This window comes from Sus scrofa, chromosome 16 (assembly GCF_000003025.6).
Source record: "Sus scrofa isolate TJ Tabasco breed Duroc chromosome 16, Sscrofa11.1, whole genome shotgun sequence".
NCBI lineage: Eukaryota > Metazoa > Chordata > Mammalia > Artiodactyla > Suidae > Sus > Sus scrofa.
The window spans coordinates 51,996,999-52,018,514 of record NC_010458.4 but is presented as its reverse complement, the minus strand read 5'-3'; the positions used below and the strand labels follow the sequence as shown (position 1 = coordinate 52,018,514).

Genomic DNA, 21,516 nt, shown 5'->3' with positions numbered 1-21,516 from the left:
GGAGGTGGGGCAGGTGACCTGGGCTCTGCTCCACCCTCTGCCAGGCTCCCTCTGCCCAGAGGACTGGGTGCTGAGTCTCGGGGCGGGGGTGGGGGGAGATAGGGACAGACTGGGATCGACAGCACAGGGAAGGGAGAGATGGAAGCACCTTTATCCAGGCCCGCCCTTCTCCCTGCACCATCCAAGGCCCCTTTAAGCCTCACCCCACTCAATCTTCACCCTACGATGGAGGCTCACGTACGTACTCTTTTCAACCCTATTTTCCGGTCAGTCTCAGAATCTCAGAAAAGTCAAGGTTGCCCCGTGTTTTCAATCAACAGTACTTTTTGTGCTTTGTTTTGTTTTGTTTGGCTGCACCTTTGGCGTAAGGAAATTCCCAGGCCAGGGACTGCACTTCAACTGCAGCTGCAACCTACACTGCAGCTGAGGCAACGCCAGATCCTTTAACCCACTGCGCTGGGCCCAGAGATTGAACCCATGGCTCCTCAGTAACCCAAGCTGCTCTGGTGGGATTCTTAACCCCCTGCTCCACAGGGGGAACTCTTTGTGCTGTTTTTTATTATTCTAAAAGCATTACGGGAGTTCCCGTTGTGGTAGAGTGGAAACGAATCTGAATAGGCACCATGAGGTTGTGGGTTTGATTCCTGACCTTGCTCAGTGGGTTAAGGATCTGGCGTTGCCGTGAGCTGTGGTGTAGGTCACAGATGTGGCTCGGATCTGGCATCGCTGTGGCTGTCGCGTAGGCCAGCAGCTATAGCTCCAGCTAGACCCCTAGCCTGGGAACCTCCATTTGCTGCGGGTGTGGCCCTAAAAAGCAAAAAAATAAATAAATAAATAAAAGCATTACGTACCCATTAGAGAGCATCTTCAAAATATAATGGTACAAAGAAGAAAAGCCAACGAGGCATCACCGCAGAGATAACAGCCTTCAGCCTCCCGGAGCGCCCCCTCCCAGGATTCCACGGTGCGGATGCACCAGCTCCGTCTGGCAAGCCCACCCGAACACTTCCCAGCTGTGTGACCCCAGGGGACTGATGTGACCTCTCTGGCCCTGACTTTCCTGTGTGGTACATAAAGATAGTAGCAGTTCCTGCCTCTCAGGCCATGGTGAGCTTTCAGTGATGTGTCAAAGATGCTCAGAGCAGGGCTGGGTGGTAGTGAGCGCCCCAAAATTGTTCTCTTATGCTTGTCTCTCTCTCTCCCTCCTTGCAGACCTTTTAAAAATGGGAACCAACTGTACACCGACTTGTCATTTTCCTTTTCACTCAGCAACACGGAACCAACAGTTCTTCAGATCACAAAACACTCTTCCACGGCACCCCCTCCACCCACCGCAGACGGAATGATGGGTCCACCGTGGATCTAAGCAATCCCTGTCCCCGGGCTCTCTAGCCTGGCCACGGGGTGCTGTGTCCAAAAGCCTGAGACCTGATTTACAGTTTGCCAGACAGGTCTCCAAGTGGCAGGGCCAGTCCATGTCTCGAGTCACACAGGTGGGTACCCTAGAGAGCACGGAGATGGGAGAGCCAGCCCAGGTCGGTTCTGCTGTGTCCCGCTTATGTGCCCTGGGGAGCTGGCCTCATAAGACTGCAGGTATAAAGACCCTTTGGTCCTGCTTGCGAGAGGCAGGGTTTTAGCCCCATTTTTCAGAAAAGGAAATGGAGGCTCAGAGGGCGACATGACTCGCCCAAGATCACTCAGCAAAGACAATGGCCTTGCTGGTTCTTGTAGGATGAAGAGGGTCACCAAGTCTGGAGCCCCCCAGGAGGGCGCTTGGGGGATAAGTGGGGTGATTCGGGGTCTCCTGTACCTTGCTGGCCCGGCAGGAAGTCCTGCCGACAGATCAGAGGCTCAGGAGATGGGGAACAGAGGCTGGCACTGGGGCCTAGGGCTCCAGCTCCTTCGTGAATGAAGGCATCCAGTCACCCCTCCTCGGCCCCAGCGATGACACCTGTCATCTCAAAGCGGGGGTGGGGGTGTTGAGGGCACTCGAGGGAAAAGGAGGCTTGAGAAAGAGCTAGGCCTCCCCAGCCTGGCACCAGAGCCCACCAAGATGCAAATCAAAGGTAGAATGAATCTCAAGGCCGGAGAGGCATGCCAGCTCTGACAGGGTCATTCCCCAGGGTGACAAAGCCAGCTTTGTGGCAACCACCTCCGAGGGCCAAGAACGGGGCCTGGGCTGCCAGGCAAGACAGGCTGGAGCTTTCCAGGAAGGAGGGCAAAGGGGAGGGAGGCAGCAGTGCTGGCTTCTCCCTCCAGGCCGTGAATGCTGCTCTTCCGGCCACCCAGGGAGGCCTGGGCTACCCTGGACAGACAGGGCGGGCTCAGAGCTCGCTGGACAGAGGCTTTTTTTTTTTTTTTTTTTTTGGTCTTTTTAGTGTCTTACCCTTGGCATATGGCGGTTCCCAGGCTAGGGGTCGAATCGGAGCTGTTACCACTGGCCTACACCACAGCCACAGCAACGCCAGATCCTTAACCCACTGAGCAAGGCCAGGGATTGAACCTGCATCCTCTTGGATGCTAGTCAGATGCATTTCCACTGAGCCACGATGGGAACTCCTGAACGGAGGCTTCTTTATTGTCACGGACTCGTGTTCATTCTCATGACGCAGCAGTAAAGCTTTAGGCGGAACCCTCAGGCTCCACACACCAGCGTCTACCCAGGAGCAGCCTCCAGGGTAACAAGCAAGGGGATGGAGCAGGGGCCTCGAGGGACCCTGCCCCTCTCGATCCTCAGGAAGCTGGACAATCTAGCCCAGGCACAGAAAAATCATCATCACAATGACAAAACCAGTGCATTTGCTTCCCCTTCCTCCATGCTGGCCACCTGTCTCAATCTTCACAAAAGAGGGAAGCACTGTTTTGATCCTTTGGAGGTGGGGGGGCACATGCACAGCATGGGGACGTTCCTGGGCCAGGGAGTGAACCTGCGCTACAGCAGTGAGCTGAGCCACAACAATGACAATCGGATCCTCAACCTGTTGAGCCGCACAGAAACTCCCTATTGTGATTCCTATTCGGTAGCTCTAGATACTAAGCCTCAGAGAGGGGAGGTGACTTTTCCAAGGTCATGCAGCGAGCAGGCAGCGAAGCTAGGAGAGAGCTTAGAACTGAACTCAGTGTCTGCGCCTCCCACCACGCTGGCCTCCCTAGAGACAGAGGCGGGGACCTGGGTCTGGCATTTACTATTCATCATTCATTCATTCAGCAGATATTACCCGGGGATCTACCGCATACTTGTGATCCGCAGACGATGGATCGCTCCCTGCTCTCCAGGACCTTACATCCTCCAGAGAGGAAAGGAAATGAACAAGGAGACGCACAAGAAAATCCCAGGTGTGACAGGAGCTCTTGGAAATCAGCAGGGAGCTGTCACTGTGTCAGAGGATGAGAAGGAGCCAGCTAGGCCGTCATGGGAAGAGAGTGACAGGGACAGGCAACAGCAAGTGCAAAGGTCCTGGGGCAGAAAAGGTGGTGCTTCCTTCAACCCCTTTCAGTGGCCCCTCGGCCTCCTTAGACTTGGAGGCTGGTAATGTTAACTCTTAGTCAACAGCTTGGTGGTTCAGGCCGTGCCCCACCCCCTCCCCGCTCTTGAGTCGCAGGGCCTGAATTCTGGTTCTGGTACCGCCTGTTAGTGGGGGGGGGGGGGGGAATACACTCCAGGAGAAGGAAGAGAAAAAGTGTTGCAAAGGGGAAAGCAGAGAGAAAGGGGAAGAGAAGGACGAGCAAGCACCAGGAGGGCGGGACGGGGGTGGAAGGAGGAAGCTCTTTGGCATATATCCCTCCCGGCCCAGAGCCCTCAGCCCACAGGAGTGCTCAGCGCCTCAGGATGCTGCGGCACCAGCAGCCCCACACCCACCAGGGCCCAGGAGCACCCAGTTTCCCCACCCCTTCCCCTGCCACTTCCTTTGCTAGCCCTGCCCGTCACCGCTGTCATCACTTCCTCCACGTTCGAGGCCACCACTGCCATCGCGGGGCTCAGATCCAGCTGAGGCTGAGGTGAGACCCCAAGAAGGGTCACATTCCTGGGCTCATAAAGGCCAAGGCCACAGGAGATACCACACTGAAGGGACCCTGGGCCCTGGGTCTTCCTCTCCATACAGTACGGCAGAAAAGGCACAGGCTCCTGGCCAGACTAATCGGGGTTTAGTACCAACCAGGCCACAGAAGAGCTGTGTCATGCTGAGCAAGTCACTGTCCCTCTCTGAGCCTCTGCTTCATCAGGTGAGGATATTAACCCCTGCCTTGCAAGGGGCCAGTAGAAGACCAAACGATGGACAGATAAGAAGAGAGCAGCTCCACTCATTACCTCGGAACCCACGGTGCCTGGCGCACAGGACGTGTTCAAGCGATCATGCTAATGGCTAACAGCTATGTCAGCTTTGCCGTCGTCCTGGACCAGGTGGTTGATGTGGGTTATTTCGCACTCCAACAAGCCTATGGAGCAGCACCATTCCTATCGCCATTCTGCCTCTAAAGAAACCAAGGGCCAGCTAAGTACCTTTTCTCAGGCTCATACAACCTACAAGAGGGAGGGCCAGGGTGTCTTTTTTTGTTCCTTTTCTTTTTTAGGCCGCACCCACGGCATATGGAAATTTCCAGGCTAGGGGTCAAATCGGAGCTGCACCTGCCAGCCTATGCCAAGCCATAGCAACGCCAGATCTGAGCCACATCTGTGCCCTACGCTGCAGCTCACAGCAAAGAGCAACGTGGGATCCTTAACCCACATATGGAGCCAGGGATAGAACCTGCATCCTCATGGACACTATGTTGGGTTCTTTTTTTTTTTTTGTCTTTTTGTCTTTTTGTCTTTTTCCCCTTTTCTAGAGCCACACCCACGGCAAATGGAGGTTCCCAGACCAGGGGTCTAATTGGAGCTACAGCTGCTGGTCTACACCACAGCCACAGCAACGCCAGATCCGAGCCACATCTGCGACCTACACCACTGCTCACGGCAATGCCAGATCCTTAACCCACTGAGCAAGGCCAGGGATCGAACCCACAACCTCATGGTTCCTAGTCGGATTCATTAACCACTGAGCTATAATGGAAACTCCTATGGTGGGTTCTTAACCCGCTGAGCCACTATGGGAACTCCCAGAAAGGCCAGGGTTTAACTCCAGGAACGCCCCGATATTCTCGATCCATCTCTAGCCCCTGGAAAGTGTGAACTTTCCTTCCCACCTCACTCTCTCTGCTCTCTTTCCTTGCAGAGTCCAGGCCTAGCTCTCTAGAATCCTCTGTGCCTCCCACCCACGTATGATATCTCCTTCTCGGGCTGGTTGCCTTCCATCAGTCCGTTCCCCTCCCTGGGCTCTGTCTTGGGCTCCAACCACGACTCTGGCCTTCCCTCCCACCCCTACCAGCTCCAGCCACGGGGCCGCTCTGTCCCAGCCTTCACTCATCAATGGCTGCCTTGGCCTAGAGCAGCCAGGACACCTGGCTCTGGCATCCCCCACTTGTGTGGGCAAACTACCCCCATCCGGTGACCAGCCAAAGATCATCTTCTCTCACACCACATGAGTTCAGGCCCTGGGGTAGGCAGGATGGTAACTGAACTCAAAATCGTCACATATAAATTCCCCCGGTTGGGGAGTTCCTACTGTGGCTCGGCTGGTAAAGAACCCAACTAGTATCCATGAGGATGCAGGTTCAATCCCTGGCCCTGCTCAGTGGGTTAAGGCTCTGGAGCTGCCGTGAGCTGTGGCGTAGGTCACGGATGTGGCTCGGATCCCACATTGCTGCGGCTATGGCTGTGGCATAGGCTGTAGCTTCAATTCAACCCCTAGCCTGGGAACTTCATATCCTACTGCTGTAGCTGTAAAAATAAATAAACAAAAAAAAACAGGAGTTCCTGTCATGGCGCAGTGGTTAACAAATCCGACTAGGAACCATGAGGTTGCGGGTTCGGTCCCTGCCCTTGTTCAGTGGGTTAACGATCCGGCGTTGCCATGAGCTGTGGTGTAGGTTGCAGACGCGGCTCGGATCCCGCGTTGCTGTGGCTCTGGCGTAGGCCGGTGGCTACAACTCCGATTCAACCCCTAGCCTGGGAACCTCCATATGCCGCAGGAGCGGCCCAAGAAATAGCAACAATAACAACAACAACAACAACAACAAAGACAAAAGACAAAAACAAAAACAAAAAAAAAAACAAAAAAAACCCAAATTCCTCAACTCAGCACTCAAGGCTCTCTTGAGTTAGCCCCCACTTACTATTCCATAATCTGGTCCCAGTGGACAGTCTCAGGCCTCACCATTGGGCCTCTCTCTGGCTCAGGCTTCGTTCTCTATAGTTGAGTACCCCCCACCCCTGCCCCGGCCCTGTCCAGTGGAAACCAGCCCCTCTCACCGCTAGCCCCGTCCTTGTCCTGCTACAACTCTCTCACCCTCAGCCGAGCTTCCTCTCCCGCTCCCTACAAGGCCCTGAGAGCAGCAGGGGAGGCAGGCCACCGGCCCAACCTGGGCACCTAAGACGGGCCACCTGCTCCGCCCTCCAGATGAGCTTCTGGTCTAATTCTCCCAGCTGCTCTGTGGGATGAGTCCTGGTCTCGGCCCCACCAGACACATGGGGAAACTGAGGCTGAGACAAGCCATTCGCCTGACTTCACAGAGCAGCAAAGTAGGGCATCCAAGATTCAAACTGGTCTGCCTGGCTGCGAGGCCCGCATCATTCATCACGCACCCGGGGACGTGACACACACAGGTGAAGAGACCTGTTTGCTGAACTGAATGGAGGCACGTTTGTGTGTAAGAGGCAGCAGTGCTCCATGGGAGCAATTCTGGCCCCCACGGGACATACGGCCTTGTCAGAAGACATTTTTGGCTGTCCCAACTAGGGGCTGAAGGGGGAGGGGCTGGCAGTGGTGGTACCTCTGTGGGTAGAGGCCAAAGATGCTGCTAACATCCTGTAATACATAGGGCAGCCCCCACAGTAAAGAATGAATGGCCCCGGGCGGAGTTCCCGTCATAGCACAGCGGAAACAAATCCGACTAGGAACCCTGAGGTTGTGAGTTCAATCCCTGGCCTTGCTCAGTGGCTTAAGGATCTGGCATTGCCATGAGCTGTGGTGTAGGTCGCAGATACAGCTTGGATCCCGTGTTGCTGTGGCTCTGGTGTAGGCTGGCAGCTGTAGGTCCGATTAGATCCCTAGCCTGAAAACCTCTATATGTCATGGGTGTGGCCCTAAAAAGACAAAAAGATTAAAAAAAAAAAAGAATGAACGGCCCCAAAGGTCAACAGTGGAGAGCCTGGCATGACACTGACGTTTTCCTGCTCGTCCCCAGGTCAGCTGCAGTAACCAGCCGGGACCTTCTCCGTTTGGTACCAAGAGCATCAACAATAATGACCTCTCTTCCCTCCTGCCCACTTCCTGTTTGGAGAAGGTCCGATACACAGTCACCTCCCTAGCCCAGCTCCACCCTGCACCGTCCTCCAAACCATCACCTCCATTTCACAGACAAGAGCCTGAGGCTCAGAAGTGGGGGGCCACTTTGGGGCTGCAAGCCAGATCCCGCTGAGCCCCGAATGCTTCCTTTACCACCTTGCTCCACTGCCCTCAGCAGCCCGTGGGCCTGGGAGTGAGCATCCGGGGCCGTTTTCAGGGGGCTGCAGGGTGACAGCCCCTGGCAACTTCCCCCAGTCCGGGTAACTCAGGAGGTCAGGGGACCACGGGGAGAGGGGAGGCCTGGGGGTGCTATTAGCTCCCTTCACCCCAGCCTGCTCCGGAGCCAGCGAGAACATGTCTCAGGGCAGCCAGGGCTAAATCAGCTGCTCCAGCCCCCAGCGGAGCCCCCTGGGCAGGCGACATCCCCAGGAAGCTCGGGCCACATAGGACCGGAGCCAGGACCTTCTCACAATAGCATGGACTTAAGTTGAAAAACACTAGGCTGAGCGGAAATAAGGTTGCTGCCTGGGGGCAGAGCTCTTTCCGGAGGGGGGTGGGGAGGCGCACGGGACGGGGACGGGGGACGCGGGAGACCTTGGCAGCGGCGGCCCCCAGAGGAAGCGGAAACCGGCTTTAAAACTCTGGGGCAGAGACGAGGTGGAAGGAGTTGTTGGCCTGGCCGGGGAGGGCAGGAGGCTGACAGCTGGCTCCCCCCTCGCAGAACCCCTGCTGTGTCTGAACCGGGCAGCAGGGCAGGATGTGGCACTTCAAGGATGTGGGTTAACAATGGCTCTCTGAGCTGGAGGGCACCTGAGGTCCCCACCCGACAGCAGCTGCTGCCAAGACCCTGGGCTCTGGCTGGATCCCAGAGGATCGGCCTTTCTCCCATTTTCTTTAAAAATCACCCTCCAAGAGGCATCGCTCCTTCAATCCCTCTGGAAGTCTAGCCTGAAATATGATTTAAGGAGTTCCCTCCTACTGGAACACAACAGGATCTGCGTGTCTAGACGCACCAGGATGTAGGTTCGATCCCTGCCCCGCACAGTGGGTTAAAGGATCTGGCATTGCTGTCACAACTGAGGCTCAGGTCTAATCCCTGGCTCCTCTGGCCCTGTGAACCCCCTAGCCCGGGAACTCCACATGCCCCGAGGCAGTCAAAAAAAAAAAAAAAAAAAGACAGAGATTTAAACGTAAAAAGAACTTTATAAGTAAAGCTGTTCATCAATACCCAGCTTTGCGATAAGGCTTTTACTTTGGGCGGGGGTGGGGGGGCAGGGGGGGAGCTTGACCCATGGCACACGGAGGTTCCCAGGCTAGCGGTTGAATCAGAGCTGCAGCTGCCGGCCTACACCACAGCCACAGCAACACAGGATCCGAGTCATGTCTGCGACCTACACCACAGCTCACGGCAATGCCGGATCCTTAACCCACAGAGCAAGGCCAGGGATCGAACCCGCAACCTCATGGATACTAGTCAGGTTTGTAATGCTGAGCCACAACAGGCCTACTTTTTAAATGCTAACTTTGTGCCAATACCATTGATGAACAATTTTATCAAAACGCTAAACTCACATTTGCTCATGTGCTGTTTTGTCTGCCTGAAACACTAGGTGAACGCAGAAAACCGTACCTAGATGAGCAAGCAGCAAAGGAACACACAGGGCTCAGACGCACACCTCAAACTGCGTCAGCAATCTCCGAGCCACACCCAGCCCGTGGCGGGGGAGGTCCAACTGGCCAACTGATTTCAGATAACCCTCCTTCCACCCCCTCACGAGCTGCATGCAACCCTTCCCACCCACAGCCACAAGCATCCTGCAGGCTTCTTGCCTGGTAGAGTGCCATATTTATTTGCAATAATTTTGTACTTCTTATCCGCAAAACTTGTGTAAAAATGTGCTAGTTGTTTTTTAGTTTCCTTTTTTTTTTTCTCCTAAAGTGCTCCTAAAGAGGTTTTTGAGTGTTGCGCCACGTAGCCCCATTTTTCTCATAAGGTCACTGGTTTTTATTGCCTGATTTTAACCAGTTCAGGGATACTGAGGAAGGCATATTTGCGTTATAGCAGAACTGACTATATTACGTAAAGGGCCCTGCACAGTGTTTGGCACATGATAAGCATTTAATCAATTTTAACTTGTTAACAGTAAAAAAAAAAAAAAAAAAAAAAAAGTGCGGGGGGGGGGGGGAATTACTTAAATAAGATTAAGATCATGGGAGCACTGAGCCATCCCAGAAGGTAAGTGTCAAGCATCTAGAATAACACAGGAAGATGCTTTAGGAATGACAGAAGGCATAAGACACTATAGGTGTGTATGATTATAACCCTGCATTAAAAAAAATTTTCTTCTCCACAAAAATCAATAAAGTCCAGGAGTTCCCCAGTGGATCAGCAGGTTAAGGATCCGGCACTCTCACTGCTGTGGCTCAGGTTACTGCTGTAGCATGGGTTCCATCCTTGGCCTGGGAGCTTCCAAGCCCACTCCCATCCCCAAATCAATAAAGCCTAGAAGGAAATACATCAAAATGTCAACAGCAATTGATGAGACTTAAGAGTGAGATTTTTCTTTTTGCTTTTTTTTTTTCTTTTTTGGCTGCCTCGCAGCATATGGAATTCCCACACCAGGGATCAAATCCGAGCCTACGCCACAGCTAGGGCAACGCCGGATCCTTAACCCACTGAGACGGGCCGGGAGATTTAATCCAGAGTTCCTACTACTACAGAGATATCGTGATCCCTTTGCACCACAGCAGGAACTCTGCTACTTTTCTTTTTAATTAACAAAAATGTTGTACTCTATTCCTAGTTTCCCCAAATCAGAAACCTTTTAAAAGCTTAGACAACATAAGATCAAAACTAAAGCGATTTTTAAGAAGCAGGAAAATCATCTCAGCCTGTTAACCCAACTCTTTTTTTTTTTTTTTTTTTTTTTTGGCTTTTGTCCTTTTAAGGCCACACTCGCAGCATATGGAGGTTCCCAGGCTAGGGGTCTAATGGGAGCTGTGGCTGCCGGCCTTCGCCACAGCCACGCCAGATTCGAGCCACATCTGCGAACTACACCACAGCTCACATCAACACCGAATCCTTAACCCACTGAGCGAGGCCAGGGATCGAACCCACGACCTCAGGGTTCCTAGTCGGATTCATTTCCGTTGCACCACGATGGGAACTCCCTTAACCCAACTCTCCTTAACCACACACTCCCTGTGTTCAGCGCCCAAGCACCTGGTTTCACCCACAGCTAAAGGCGGTTTTTTTTCCATGCCACATGACAGCAAACACTCCCCCTTCTGCCTTGTCTTCTGAATAAAGATTATTTTTAAGGACAAGAATTTTGAAACTACATAGCTCGTGACTTTGACTTCAGATCTAGTAATGAAACAATTTTTCTTTTGAAGTCATCTGAAATCGCTTAGGGAGGAGGTGAAAATGAACTTGACTTTGCACAAAATCAATCCCACGCTCTTCTTTTTCTCCTGAGATGAACGGGTGGCTTACCAGGAAGAACAGGGGGAAAGAGACACTAATGCTCAGACTTTGAGCCTCTGCAAGATACTCATCAGGAAATGCTAACTGGAGTCCTCACCGGACAAGCCTCTGATAAATTTCGATTCTATGGCTTCGTACACCAGGAAAATTCTCAGGAAGGCCTTCGCCACCTAGGCTGCCAGGAGAAACACCTGCTCGTTCGAGCATAGGGAGAGGAGATCGTCCTGGCATCCCTTCCCCAGCTCACAGCCAACTGGTTACCAAGGTGCCATGTCAAAATGGACGTTCTGGGAGTTCCCATTGCAGTGCAACGGAATCAGGGGCATCTCTGCAGCACCAGGAGGAAGGTTCGATCCCTGGCCCAGCACAGTGCTAAAGGATCTGGTGGTGTCGCAGCTGCAATACAGGTGGGTAGCAATTGTGGCTCGGGTCTGATCCCTGGCCTGGGAACTCCATATGTCCCAGGGCAGCCAGAAAAAAAAGGGGGGGAGGGGGACATTCTGGTCCCAGACATAAAACCTAGAAGGAACCCCTGGCTTGCGCTTCCAAGACGGCCATGCCAGGGAACAAGGACGTGGGAGGGAGTTACGGTCCCGGACTAGAGTCTTTAGTAAAGTAACACCTGCTTCAGTTTCAACTCTAAGGGGCCGAGTAAGGAGTTCCCTCCGTGGCTCAGTGGTAATGAACCCGACTAGGATCCATGAGGATGCAGGTTCAATCCCTGGCCTCTCTCAGTGGGTTAAGGATCTGGCTGTGGCTGTGGTGTAGGCTGGCAGCTGTAGCCCCGATTCGACCCCTAGCCTGGGAACCTCCATATGTCATGGGTGCGGCTCTAAAAAGCAAAAAAAAAGGCGGGGGAGAGGGGCTGAGTAAGCACCACTTCTCCAGGGTGGGAGACACAGGTCACAGGGACTTCTGATCCAAGACCGGTTTTCCTTGGCTGGTAACTAAATCCAGAGCCTTGGATTCTAGTCCCTTCCTTTCCTTGGGTCCCCATACTCTTACACATAACATGAGGCTGGGCTAGATCAGAGGGTCACACACTAAGGCCAGCCAGGTAACATCATAAATTGTTCAGGTATATCAGCCATCACACAGCTCTCCCGGTCTAGCTTTTCCTGAACATAATTAGGTGAAAATCTTGGGTTGGGAGGTGGTGGGGAGGGAGCTGCAGTGCAGCCAGCTCTCGACTCTGAGCGCTAGACTCACTCTTCAAAGGGTCCACGTGCTCTGGAGAAGCAGGAGGAGACAAAATAACTTGTGGACCAGAAGGGCTCCTTTGTAGGAAACTTTCAGAGTAACAGGGGAGTGTGACCACTAACGCAGACAGAAAGGACAACCGAAACTGACATGGAGAAATCTTACCAGCCTCGAAACAAAGTTCTGCATTTAGGTTGCAAAGAAAATGCACCATATGAAGCCAGGATTCGTTAGGGGACAGGGACGAGACTGTAATGGAAAGCCAGCCCCTAACAGAACAAACACCAATGAGAGCCAACAGCATGTACTAAAAACACCAACTGAGGAGTTTCCGCTGGGGCACAACAGAATCGGCGGCGTCTCTGGTTTTGATGCCCCGACCAGTGGGTTAAGGATCTAGCATGGCCGCAGCTGCAGCAGAGGCTGAAACTGGCTCAGATGTGATCCCTGGCCTGGGAACTCCATATGCCACGGAGGGGCCAAAAAAGAAGAAAAAAAGAAAGAAAGAAAGACACCAACTGAACCTTCTGGAGAGAGGAGAGGATGTTTGGAGCTGACCAAGGGTCTGGCTGCACTCATGGTGGTCGGAGCACACCTGGAAGAGCAGGCTCCGTTCAAGGACACCGGCAGGAGTGGGGGGAGGGAAGGGGAGGGGGGAGCCATGAGGCCGAGGACAGCAGCTCTGAGAAAAGATGCGGGAGTGCTGGCTGCCCTCGATTACGTGCAGATCCCTCAGGCAGCAAAGAGCAGCAAATCAAGGCAGTGAAGAGCCTCGGCTGTGAGTGTCACAGAGGCCTCTGCAACCGCAGAACCTTTGCTCCAGTGATGGTTCCGCCCTGCAACAGGAAGTGCTGGCTCAGAGGTGGTAAGGTAACAAAACTAACACCCGGAGGGGCCTTGGGTGGCCTCAAAATTGCCTCTAGAGCGGTGTTTCTCCAACTTCAAGGGCTTAGCAATTGCCTAGGGATCTTGTCAAAATGCAGACCCTACGTTAGGAGGTCAGGGGTAGGGCCTGAGATTCTGCATTTCTAACGCACTTCCAAGCTTCCAGGTGATGCTCATGCTACTCCTTCCCCGACTACACTTGGGTAACGAGGCTCCACCACTGTCAAGGCAAAGAGAGCAAGTCTTGACCAGAGCGCCTACAGAAACCGTCTCTGGGATCCAGCCTCCTCAAAAGACATTCCTGGGGTCAGAGTGGCCTGCAAACTACAGGAGCCCTTCCTTCCTGCAGCTTGGGGATGGTAACTTGGGAAGGGGATGCCTTCCTGGAGGTACCACCAGCTTTAACATGTGGGTCTCTTTCAGCATAGGGTTTCCTGGGCGAAAGGAAATCAGGGAAAGGGTGGAGTCAAGTCCTAAGTGTTTGGGTCCCTAACGCGACTCAGCAACTCAGAATTTGTTCACAGCACCGGGAACCAGGCAATGACCTGCGGCAAACGTGTCTAGAATTAATCAGCTCTGCCCCCACCCACCCCTCCACAAAAGCTCTCTCGCTTCTTATTCCCCTAAGGGAAGGTGACTGCAGCCTGGGAGACTCCCCAGCTGTGACTCATCTACAGAATCAAATCTGATCCCCCAAGCGCCGGATTCACGAGGCCCTGACCTACCCCTCTGCCGGCCCCAGTCCACATTTCCAAGCCTAACCTCGAACTCTACACCTCCCCCCACCCCCCACCGCGATTTCCTATCTCGCATCTCTGGCTTCTCTTCAGGTGCCTACCCAACTTCACCGGTCACAACCCTTTCAGCTGCAGCTGTGTTTCTCCGTCCCCATCGCCTCGGCATTCTCACAGCTTCTGGGTGGCGTCCCTTAAAAAGTATACCTAGTATCCCAGCTTTAGCGCAGATGCCTCATCTGAGGATGCTAAAGTCTTATAAGCGCCCCTTTGTCTCCCCCTGCGGCGCCGAGAGCCGAGAGCCGTGCGGGGCGCACAGGAAGTGCTCAGAAACTTAGCCCCGGGGCAGCAGCCTTGCCCAGAGAGGGAGTTGGGTGCGCAGAGACTCAGTCGGGCTGAGCGTGGGCACCCCCTCCCCCAAAGAACAAGGGTCACCAGGACAAGAACCTGAGTTCAGGGCCAAGCAGCCCCTCTGCGCTCTCCCGAGCGGTGAGCGAGACTAACCAGGGCCAGCGCCCCTTCCTTCCGGAACCGCTCCGCGAGCCCCGAACCACCCACACCCCAGCGCCCTCACCTTGTAAACTTTGCCGAAGGCACCGTCGCCCAACTCGCCCACGATCTCCCACACCTCGTTGGGATCCAAGTCCCGGCGGACGTGCTCGTATTCGCGGGACTTTCTCTTTTCGAAGGTAGACAAGCGCAAGATGCGGCGGAAATTGGCGAAAGCCATGGCTAGGGGCACGCGAGCCGGGGGGCGAGGTGGCGCCGGCTCGGGCTCGGGCTGTGGCTCCGGCGGCCGCGAAGAGGAAGGGCTGGAGAGACGCCGCGGCGCTTGGGGTTCTCCCCAGACCCGCCCTTCCCCGCAGCCGGACACGGGTCAAGTGCGCCCAGGGCTCAGCGCCGCGGGAGCACCCGGAACCGCGCAGGCGGCTGTGGTCCCCGCCCCCGCTCGGTCCTGTCCCCGGGCTGCCTCCCGATGCCTGCCCGGCTCGCGCCGCGCCCCCGCCCAACCCGCCAGCCCCGGGACGCGTTCCGGGTACCCGGCCCCGCGCCCGCCCTCCTGCCCGGCTCCACCTGCAGCTCTTCGGCAGCGCCCAGAGACCCCCTAATTGGCTGCGGGCGCTGCCGGGCTCCGCCCATCGCCGCAGGGCACTCTGGAAACTGTAGTTCCCCCCGCGCGCCGCGAGCTGGCGAGCCACCGACCAGGCTTTGGGGAGTTGAGGAAACCCTTCAGCCGGGACCCCTCCGGGTCTGGGAGACCCGCCGCCTCTTATGGCTCCCCAAATTTCTGCGGGAGCAGGAGGGGAAGCGAATTGGCTTGTCACGAGTGCCCACTGATTGTTGTCCAAAGACCAAGAAGGCGAACTGGCATTAATCATTTAACCCGCCGGGTAACCATCCCGCTAGGCTGCTCTGCTCGCGCCCACTTTTCAGCTGGGAGCGCCAGGCGGGAAGGGCACCGGTCCGGGGCTACATATCCTGCTGGTGGATCCGGTGCCGGTTCCTCGGCGCGATGCTGCCTCCTAGCGAGGAAAATGCTGCGCCCTTGCGGCCGTGGGTGAGTCCCTGGAGGCCCAGGCTGGTTTCCTGCTTCCCAGGGGCTCTGCCCCATGGTGATCCACCGGCCAGGGTTGCTGGGCTAGGAGAAGAGCTCCTTGAGAGTTTATCACATGCTTCATAAGGGATCTTCAGATATATTTGCATATTAAGTAAAACGTTTCTTAATTTCCCAATTTTTCTAAGTAAGCTCCCCGTACGTAGAACCGAAATCTTTTGACCACCATCATCTTCGATCCTGGTCGTTTTCACCTGCCACTATTGTCTCTAGGACAGTTATACTTTTATGTATGTATGTATGTATGTATTTAAGGGCCGCAGGTGTGGCATACGGATGTTCCCAGGCTAGGGGTCTCATCAGAGCTACAGCGGCGGGTCTACGCCACAGCCACGCCAGATGCGAGCCTCCTCTGCGACCTACACCATAGCACCTCGCCTAAACACTGGATCCTTAACCCATGGAGTGAGACTAAGGATTGAACCCGCCTCTTCGGGGTTACTATCAGTTTCGTTTTTTCTGCTAAACCACAAAGGAAACTCCCTAGGACGGTTATACTTTTATCTAAATCTGCTAAGTAGGTTCCAAGTAGCAAGTCCGGAGGGTTGGGCAGCCTGTAAATCTTCTTATGGTAACTCTCCCTCATAAGCAAATGCAATCTGAGTGAAAGTCATACCCCAATTGTCCCCATCCCTGTGGAGAACCATCAGTGTGGAGATATTTTCAGCCCTCCCTGAGCCGTATGCAAACACCAATTACAGTTCCAAATGTAGAAAGCCAACCACAGAAGGCTGGGGTGCTGGTGGTGGTCTGTAAGAAGGGCACCCTGAGCAAAAGTTGCCAAGCATTTTGAAATGTCCCCACAACTCAATGAGTGGTTGCAATTGTAGAGGGTCTTTCTCACTAAAAGAAGAAAACACAGCCCAAGACTGAGCCCTCATTGACTAAGCCCACATCTAAACCTCCCACAACAGGCTGGAAGGCAGCCTTTTCATTAGTTTCAGTCTATTTGACCAACACTATGACAAGAGAAGGGGGACCACTGGGAGGCTTTCCCACTGGGAAGTGGAGGCATTTAGCACAGGGCAGTCAGGAAGGACTAGAAGTCCCCGGCCAGTTCATCCCAGGCTGGGCACAGCCACACAGGACTCTGTGAGACTGGCTCTACAACAGCACCAGAAAAAATGAAAAGAGAATCAGAAATGGAGAGCGTCACTCAAAAATGTTATAAGGGAAAGAAGCCAGACACAAAAGACCACACGTCCTATGATTCCATTTATATGAAATGCCTAAAAAAGGCACCTCCTTAGGGAATAAAAGTAGATTAACAGTTGCCACGGGCTGGGTTGAAATGGACATGAGGAGTCTTATTGGGGCGATGAAAATGTTCTAAAACTGGATTATTATGGTGAGGATGTGATAACCTGGCAAATTGACTAAAAAATTTTATCACTGAATTGTACACTTGAAATGGATGAATTTTATGATATGCAAACTATTCCTAAGTAAAGTTGTAAGAAATCAAACAGAGGGATGCAACAAAACCACAGCTCTATCTCTGCAATAGACAAGGCTGGTCAAAGAAAGAAAAAAGAAAGTTGCAGAAAGAAAAAATATTCACCAAGACAGTGAAAATGAAAAGGAGGGCATAATATTCAGTCCCATAGAGATTTTGAAATCATAAAATGATATTTTAAACATTTTTATGTGAATACATTTTAATCTATATCAAAAGGGTAATCATGTAAAAGAAAATATACATTTTATAAACAAATGATATATAAACATACACATGATAAATGATATGTAAAAGATACATAATGTCAATAAGAAAAAAAAGCCCAAATAAGCTAATAACCGATAAAGAAATAAATCAAAAATCTGAAGTGTGCCCCCACTGAATGGACATCTTGTTATGTGGTTTTACAAATAATTTCTCCCTTTGCATAAATTCTTTTTTTTTTTTTTTTGCTTTTTAGGGCCACACCCGGCCTACACCACAGCCACAGCAACGCTAGATCTGAGCCAAATCTTCAACCTGCACCACAGCTCACAGCAATGCCAGATCCTTAACCCACCGAGCAAGGCCAGGAATTGAACCCGCATTCTCATGGATACTAGTCAGGTTTATTACCACTGAGCCACAATGGGAACACCCTGTATAAATTCTTTAGGAAGATAGAAAAAAGGGAAATATACTCATTTTTATGAGGTTTGCTACCCTAGGTAGGGATAATAAAAGAAAATTGAAGCTATTTCGCATAGGAAATAGATGGGGGGAAAATACTGGTAAGATGAAAACCAAGTTGAATAAAAACATCATGACCAAGAAAAGTTTATCCCGGAATAAAAGAATGGTTCTACCCAGGACTAAAAGCTATTAAAGTAAGACACTGGGAGTTCCCATCGTGGCTCCATGGGTTAAGGACCCGATGTTGTCTCTGTGAGGATGCAGGTTTGATCCCTGGCCTTGCTCAGTGGGTTGAGGATCCGGTGTTGCTGCAAGCTGTGGAGGAGGTCACAGGCGTGGTTCAGATCAGGTTGCTGTGGCTGTGTGGAGGCCAGCAGCTGTAGCTCCAGTCTGACTTCTAGCCGGAGAACTTCCATATGCCCCATAAGCCCCAGGTGCGGCTGTTAAAAAAAAAAAAAAAAAAAAAAAAAAGATGCCTCATTGACAAAGTAAAGAAGAAAATCGCATAGTCTCAACAGTCACAGAGAACGCATTTGACCAGCTTCTTAGATTGGATTTCCCCAGAAATAAGGATCTGAATGTAAGCACTTTATCTGGGCTGTGATGCCTGGAGGGAGTGGGGAATCAAGAGAGGAGAGGTTTGAAGCCAGGAAACGTGTACCTTGTTGTCCTTAACCGCTGGGTCAACTGGGGTTTAATCCCACTAGGGAATTCCAGGCGTCAAGGCTGCAACACACTTCCGACTCAGCCTCTCTGAGCGTCAAGGACATTGGGGAATTTTTCTTTAAACCCATTTGTCCTTGGCCAAGGGTGCTTCCTAGGGCCGGACTTCTAACCTGCCCTGCAAGATGGCCAGGAGAACGCCCCTCAGTCCGGAGGTGTCACAGCTTCGGCAACACCACCACTTAACCTTTCTTATTTCTTCTCCTTTCCAGGAGCATTTGCTAGAGTCTTGAGCTTTACATTAAAACAGTAACAGTAAAAATGCAAGTTCTTGTCTTGGTCCAGTATTTAATGGAAAGGGCTTAAAGTATCTCCTTTAAGTATATTTACCAAAGATTGTAGCAAATGAGCTTCAAACAAAGTTTCCTGCTCTTCCTAATTTGAGAATAACTTTTTCTCATGGCTCTAGAACTTTATCAAATATTTCCTCTGCATTTATCACATGATAAGTGAATCAGATGATTAATCAATGAGTTTTCTCATCTAGCCTGTGAACATGGTAAATTTCTTTGATTGAAATATTCTCAGAGTTCCTGCTGGGCACAATGGGTTAAGGATCCTGTGTTGCTGCTGCTGTGGCTCAGATTCAATCCCTGGCCCAGAAAGTTCCATATGCTGTGGGTGCAGCAGAAAAAAAAAAAAAAAAATTCTTGCATCCCTGGAAAGTAAATATTTTATGTCTCAAGAGAGAGGCTAAGTCATTTTCCCAAGGTCACACAGCTAATAAGCAGCAGAGTTGGGATTTGAACCTAAGTAGTCTGACACCAGAATCTCTGCATCTGTTCGTATAATTGCTATGTTTACTTGCTTCTTTTTTTTTTTTTTTTTTTTTTTGCCACGTCTGCAGCACGCAGAAGTTTCTGGACTAGAAAGGAAACGCAAGCCACAGCTGTAACCAGAGCCACAGCAGTGACAATGCCTGATCCTTAACTGCCAAGACACCAGGGAACTCCTTTTTAAACATTTTTAAAAAGTCAACTCTATTGAGGTTTAGTTTACATTCAATAAAATGAGTTCAATGAGTACTGACAAATGTATACACCCATGTAACTATCACCATAGTCCAGGTATAGAAAATTTCCCATCATCTCAGAACACTGCTGCTTCTTCATAAGTCAATCCTCATTCACACTCCTTACTCCAGGCAATCACTAATCTGTTTTATGTCACTATATATTGGAAATATCTTTCCTAGTTTACATACAAAAAAAAATCATGCAATATGTGCTCTTTCAAGTCTGTCTTTCACTCAGCACAGTATTTTTGAGATTCATTATGGTGTACTTATTTGTGGTTCTTTTTTTTAAATTGTTGAGTAGCATTCTTTTTTTTAAATTGCTGGGTGTAGAGTTTCCGTGATGGCGCAGAAGAAACACATCTGACTAGGAACCAAGAGGTTGCAGGTTTGATCCCTGGCCTTGCTCAGTGAGTTAAGGATCCAGCGTTGCCATGAGCTTCGGTGTGGGTCACAGATGAGGCACGGATCTGGCATTGCTGTGGCTGTGGCATAGGCTGGCAGCTGTAGCTCTGATTGGACCCCTAGCCTGGGAACCTCCATATGCTGCAGGTGTGACCCCAAAAAGTGAAAAAATAAAATAAAATAAATTGCTGAGTGTGTGGATATACCAATGAGCTGTTGGTGGACTTTTGAATTGTCAGTCTTGTTAACATGAATAAAACTGCTATGACCAGTTGATTATAAGACTTTGCATGGATATGGGTTTTTCGTTTTGTTTTTGCTTTTTAGGGCTGCACCCGTGGCATATGGAGGTTCCCAGGCTAGGGGTTGAATCAGAGTGTAGCCACTGGCTTGTGCCACAGCCACAGCAATGTCAGATCCTAACCACATCTGCAACCTACACCACAGCTCACAGTAACGCCAGATCCTTAATCCACTAAGCAAGGCCAGGGATGGGACCTGCGTCCTCATGGATGCTAGTCAGATTTGTTTCTGCTGAACCACAGTGGGAACTCCATGGATATGTATCTTTATTTTTCTTAGGTGCACCTAGGAGTGCAATTGCTGGATCATATGTTAAGCATACGGTTAATTTTATAAGAGACTATCCAACTTTTTTACAAAGTGGTTGTATCACTTTACACTCCCACAGGTGATGTTGCTTCAATCACATTAATATCATCAGTTTTAAAAACTCTAGCCATTCTAATGAATACACAGTGGTATCTTATTCTAGGCTTTTGCCCTCAAGATATTTGCCAAATCCTAAACTCCAAAGTCTAGGGAAAGAGGAAGTTCCTGTCATGGCGCAGCAGAAACGAATCTGACCAGACACCATGACGTTGCAGGTTCAATTCCTGGCCTCACTCAGCGGGTTAAGGATCCAGCGTTGCTGTGAGCTGTGATATAGGTGGCAGACACACGGCTTGGATCCAGCGTTGCTGTGGCTGTGGTGTAGGCCAACAGCTGTAGCTCCGATTAGACCCCCAGCCTATATGCCATAGGCGCGGCCCTAAAAAGACAAAAGACCAAAAAAAAAAAAAATGACCAAAGTCTAGGGAGGCCATGAAATCAAACAGAGAGCCAATGGGCTCACATATTAAAAAGCTAAGTAGATCCCAGATTGTGGTCTTCAAATACACTTTCTACGTCTAAGAAAGGAAATGTCTATCCTTGCATCAATATCTGTGCCTCTGTCTTGAAACAGAATAGAGAATGTACAGATGGCAAATATGCACATCTATACACGCTCAGCATCATTAGTCATCAGGGAAATGCAGATAAAAACCACTGTATCCATTGGAATAGGCTAACTCATGTTGCAATAAGACCATCAACATCTTGGTAGCTTAACACAACGAAAGTGGATTTCTTACGCACTGTAGAGAAAGCCACAAAGAATGTCCCATCTATCCAGATCGAATTTTAGAGATAATCTATAACATTCTATCTTTTCTTGAGCATATCAGAGAACCGAAGTCACAAGGCCACCAAGGAATCTGAATTCTAAGAAAGAACAATCCCTTGCAAAGAGAGAGGGAACACCAGCTGCTGGACCTCTGGCAGCACATGGCTGAAAATAGCAGCCACCACACAAGGCCGAAGAAAGCAGCTACCATTGTAACAAATCATCAGAGGCAAAGCTTGGGCCACAATGCCACTGAGGAATAGCTGGAGTGCCCAGACACAAGAGGTGATCACACACGGTGGCAAGCTTCTTCCCCGGGGGTCTCCAGTGGGTGCTTGTGAGAACAATTAGGGGCAGGGCAGCAGGCTGGAGAGTGCCAGTCCTTGCCCATGCAGGAGTAAAGGAGGTGGCTGGTGGCTACCAGGAGATGAGGCGAAGGTCTCATCTCTTCCTCAGAATCAGCAAAGGCAGAATTCTTCAAAGCAATAG

General features: G+C 51.3%; 1 protein-coding gene across 1 annotated transcript in view; it reads right to left on the bottom strand.

Moving 5' to 3' along the window:
- STK10 (serine/threonine kinase 10) overlaps positions 1-14,747 on the bottom strand; it is a 136,611-nt gene extending 121,864 nt beyond the window's left edge. Inside the window, exon 1 of the mRNA XM_021077114.1 lies at positions 14,266-14,747. Within this exon, the coding sequence (XP_020932773.1) occupies positions 14,266-14,421 (156 nt within the window). The 5' untranslated portion in view covers positions 14,422-14,747. The remainder of the gene's footprint in view (positions 1-14,265) is intronic.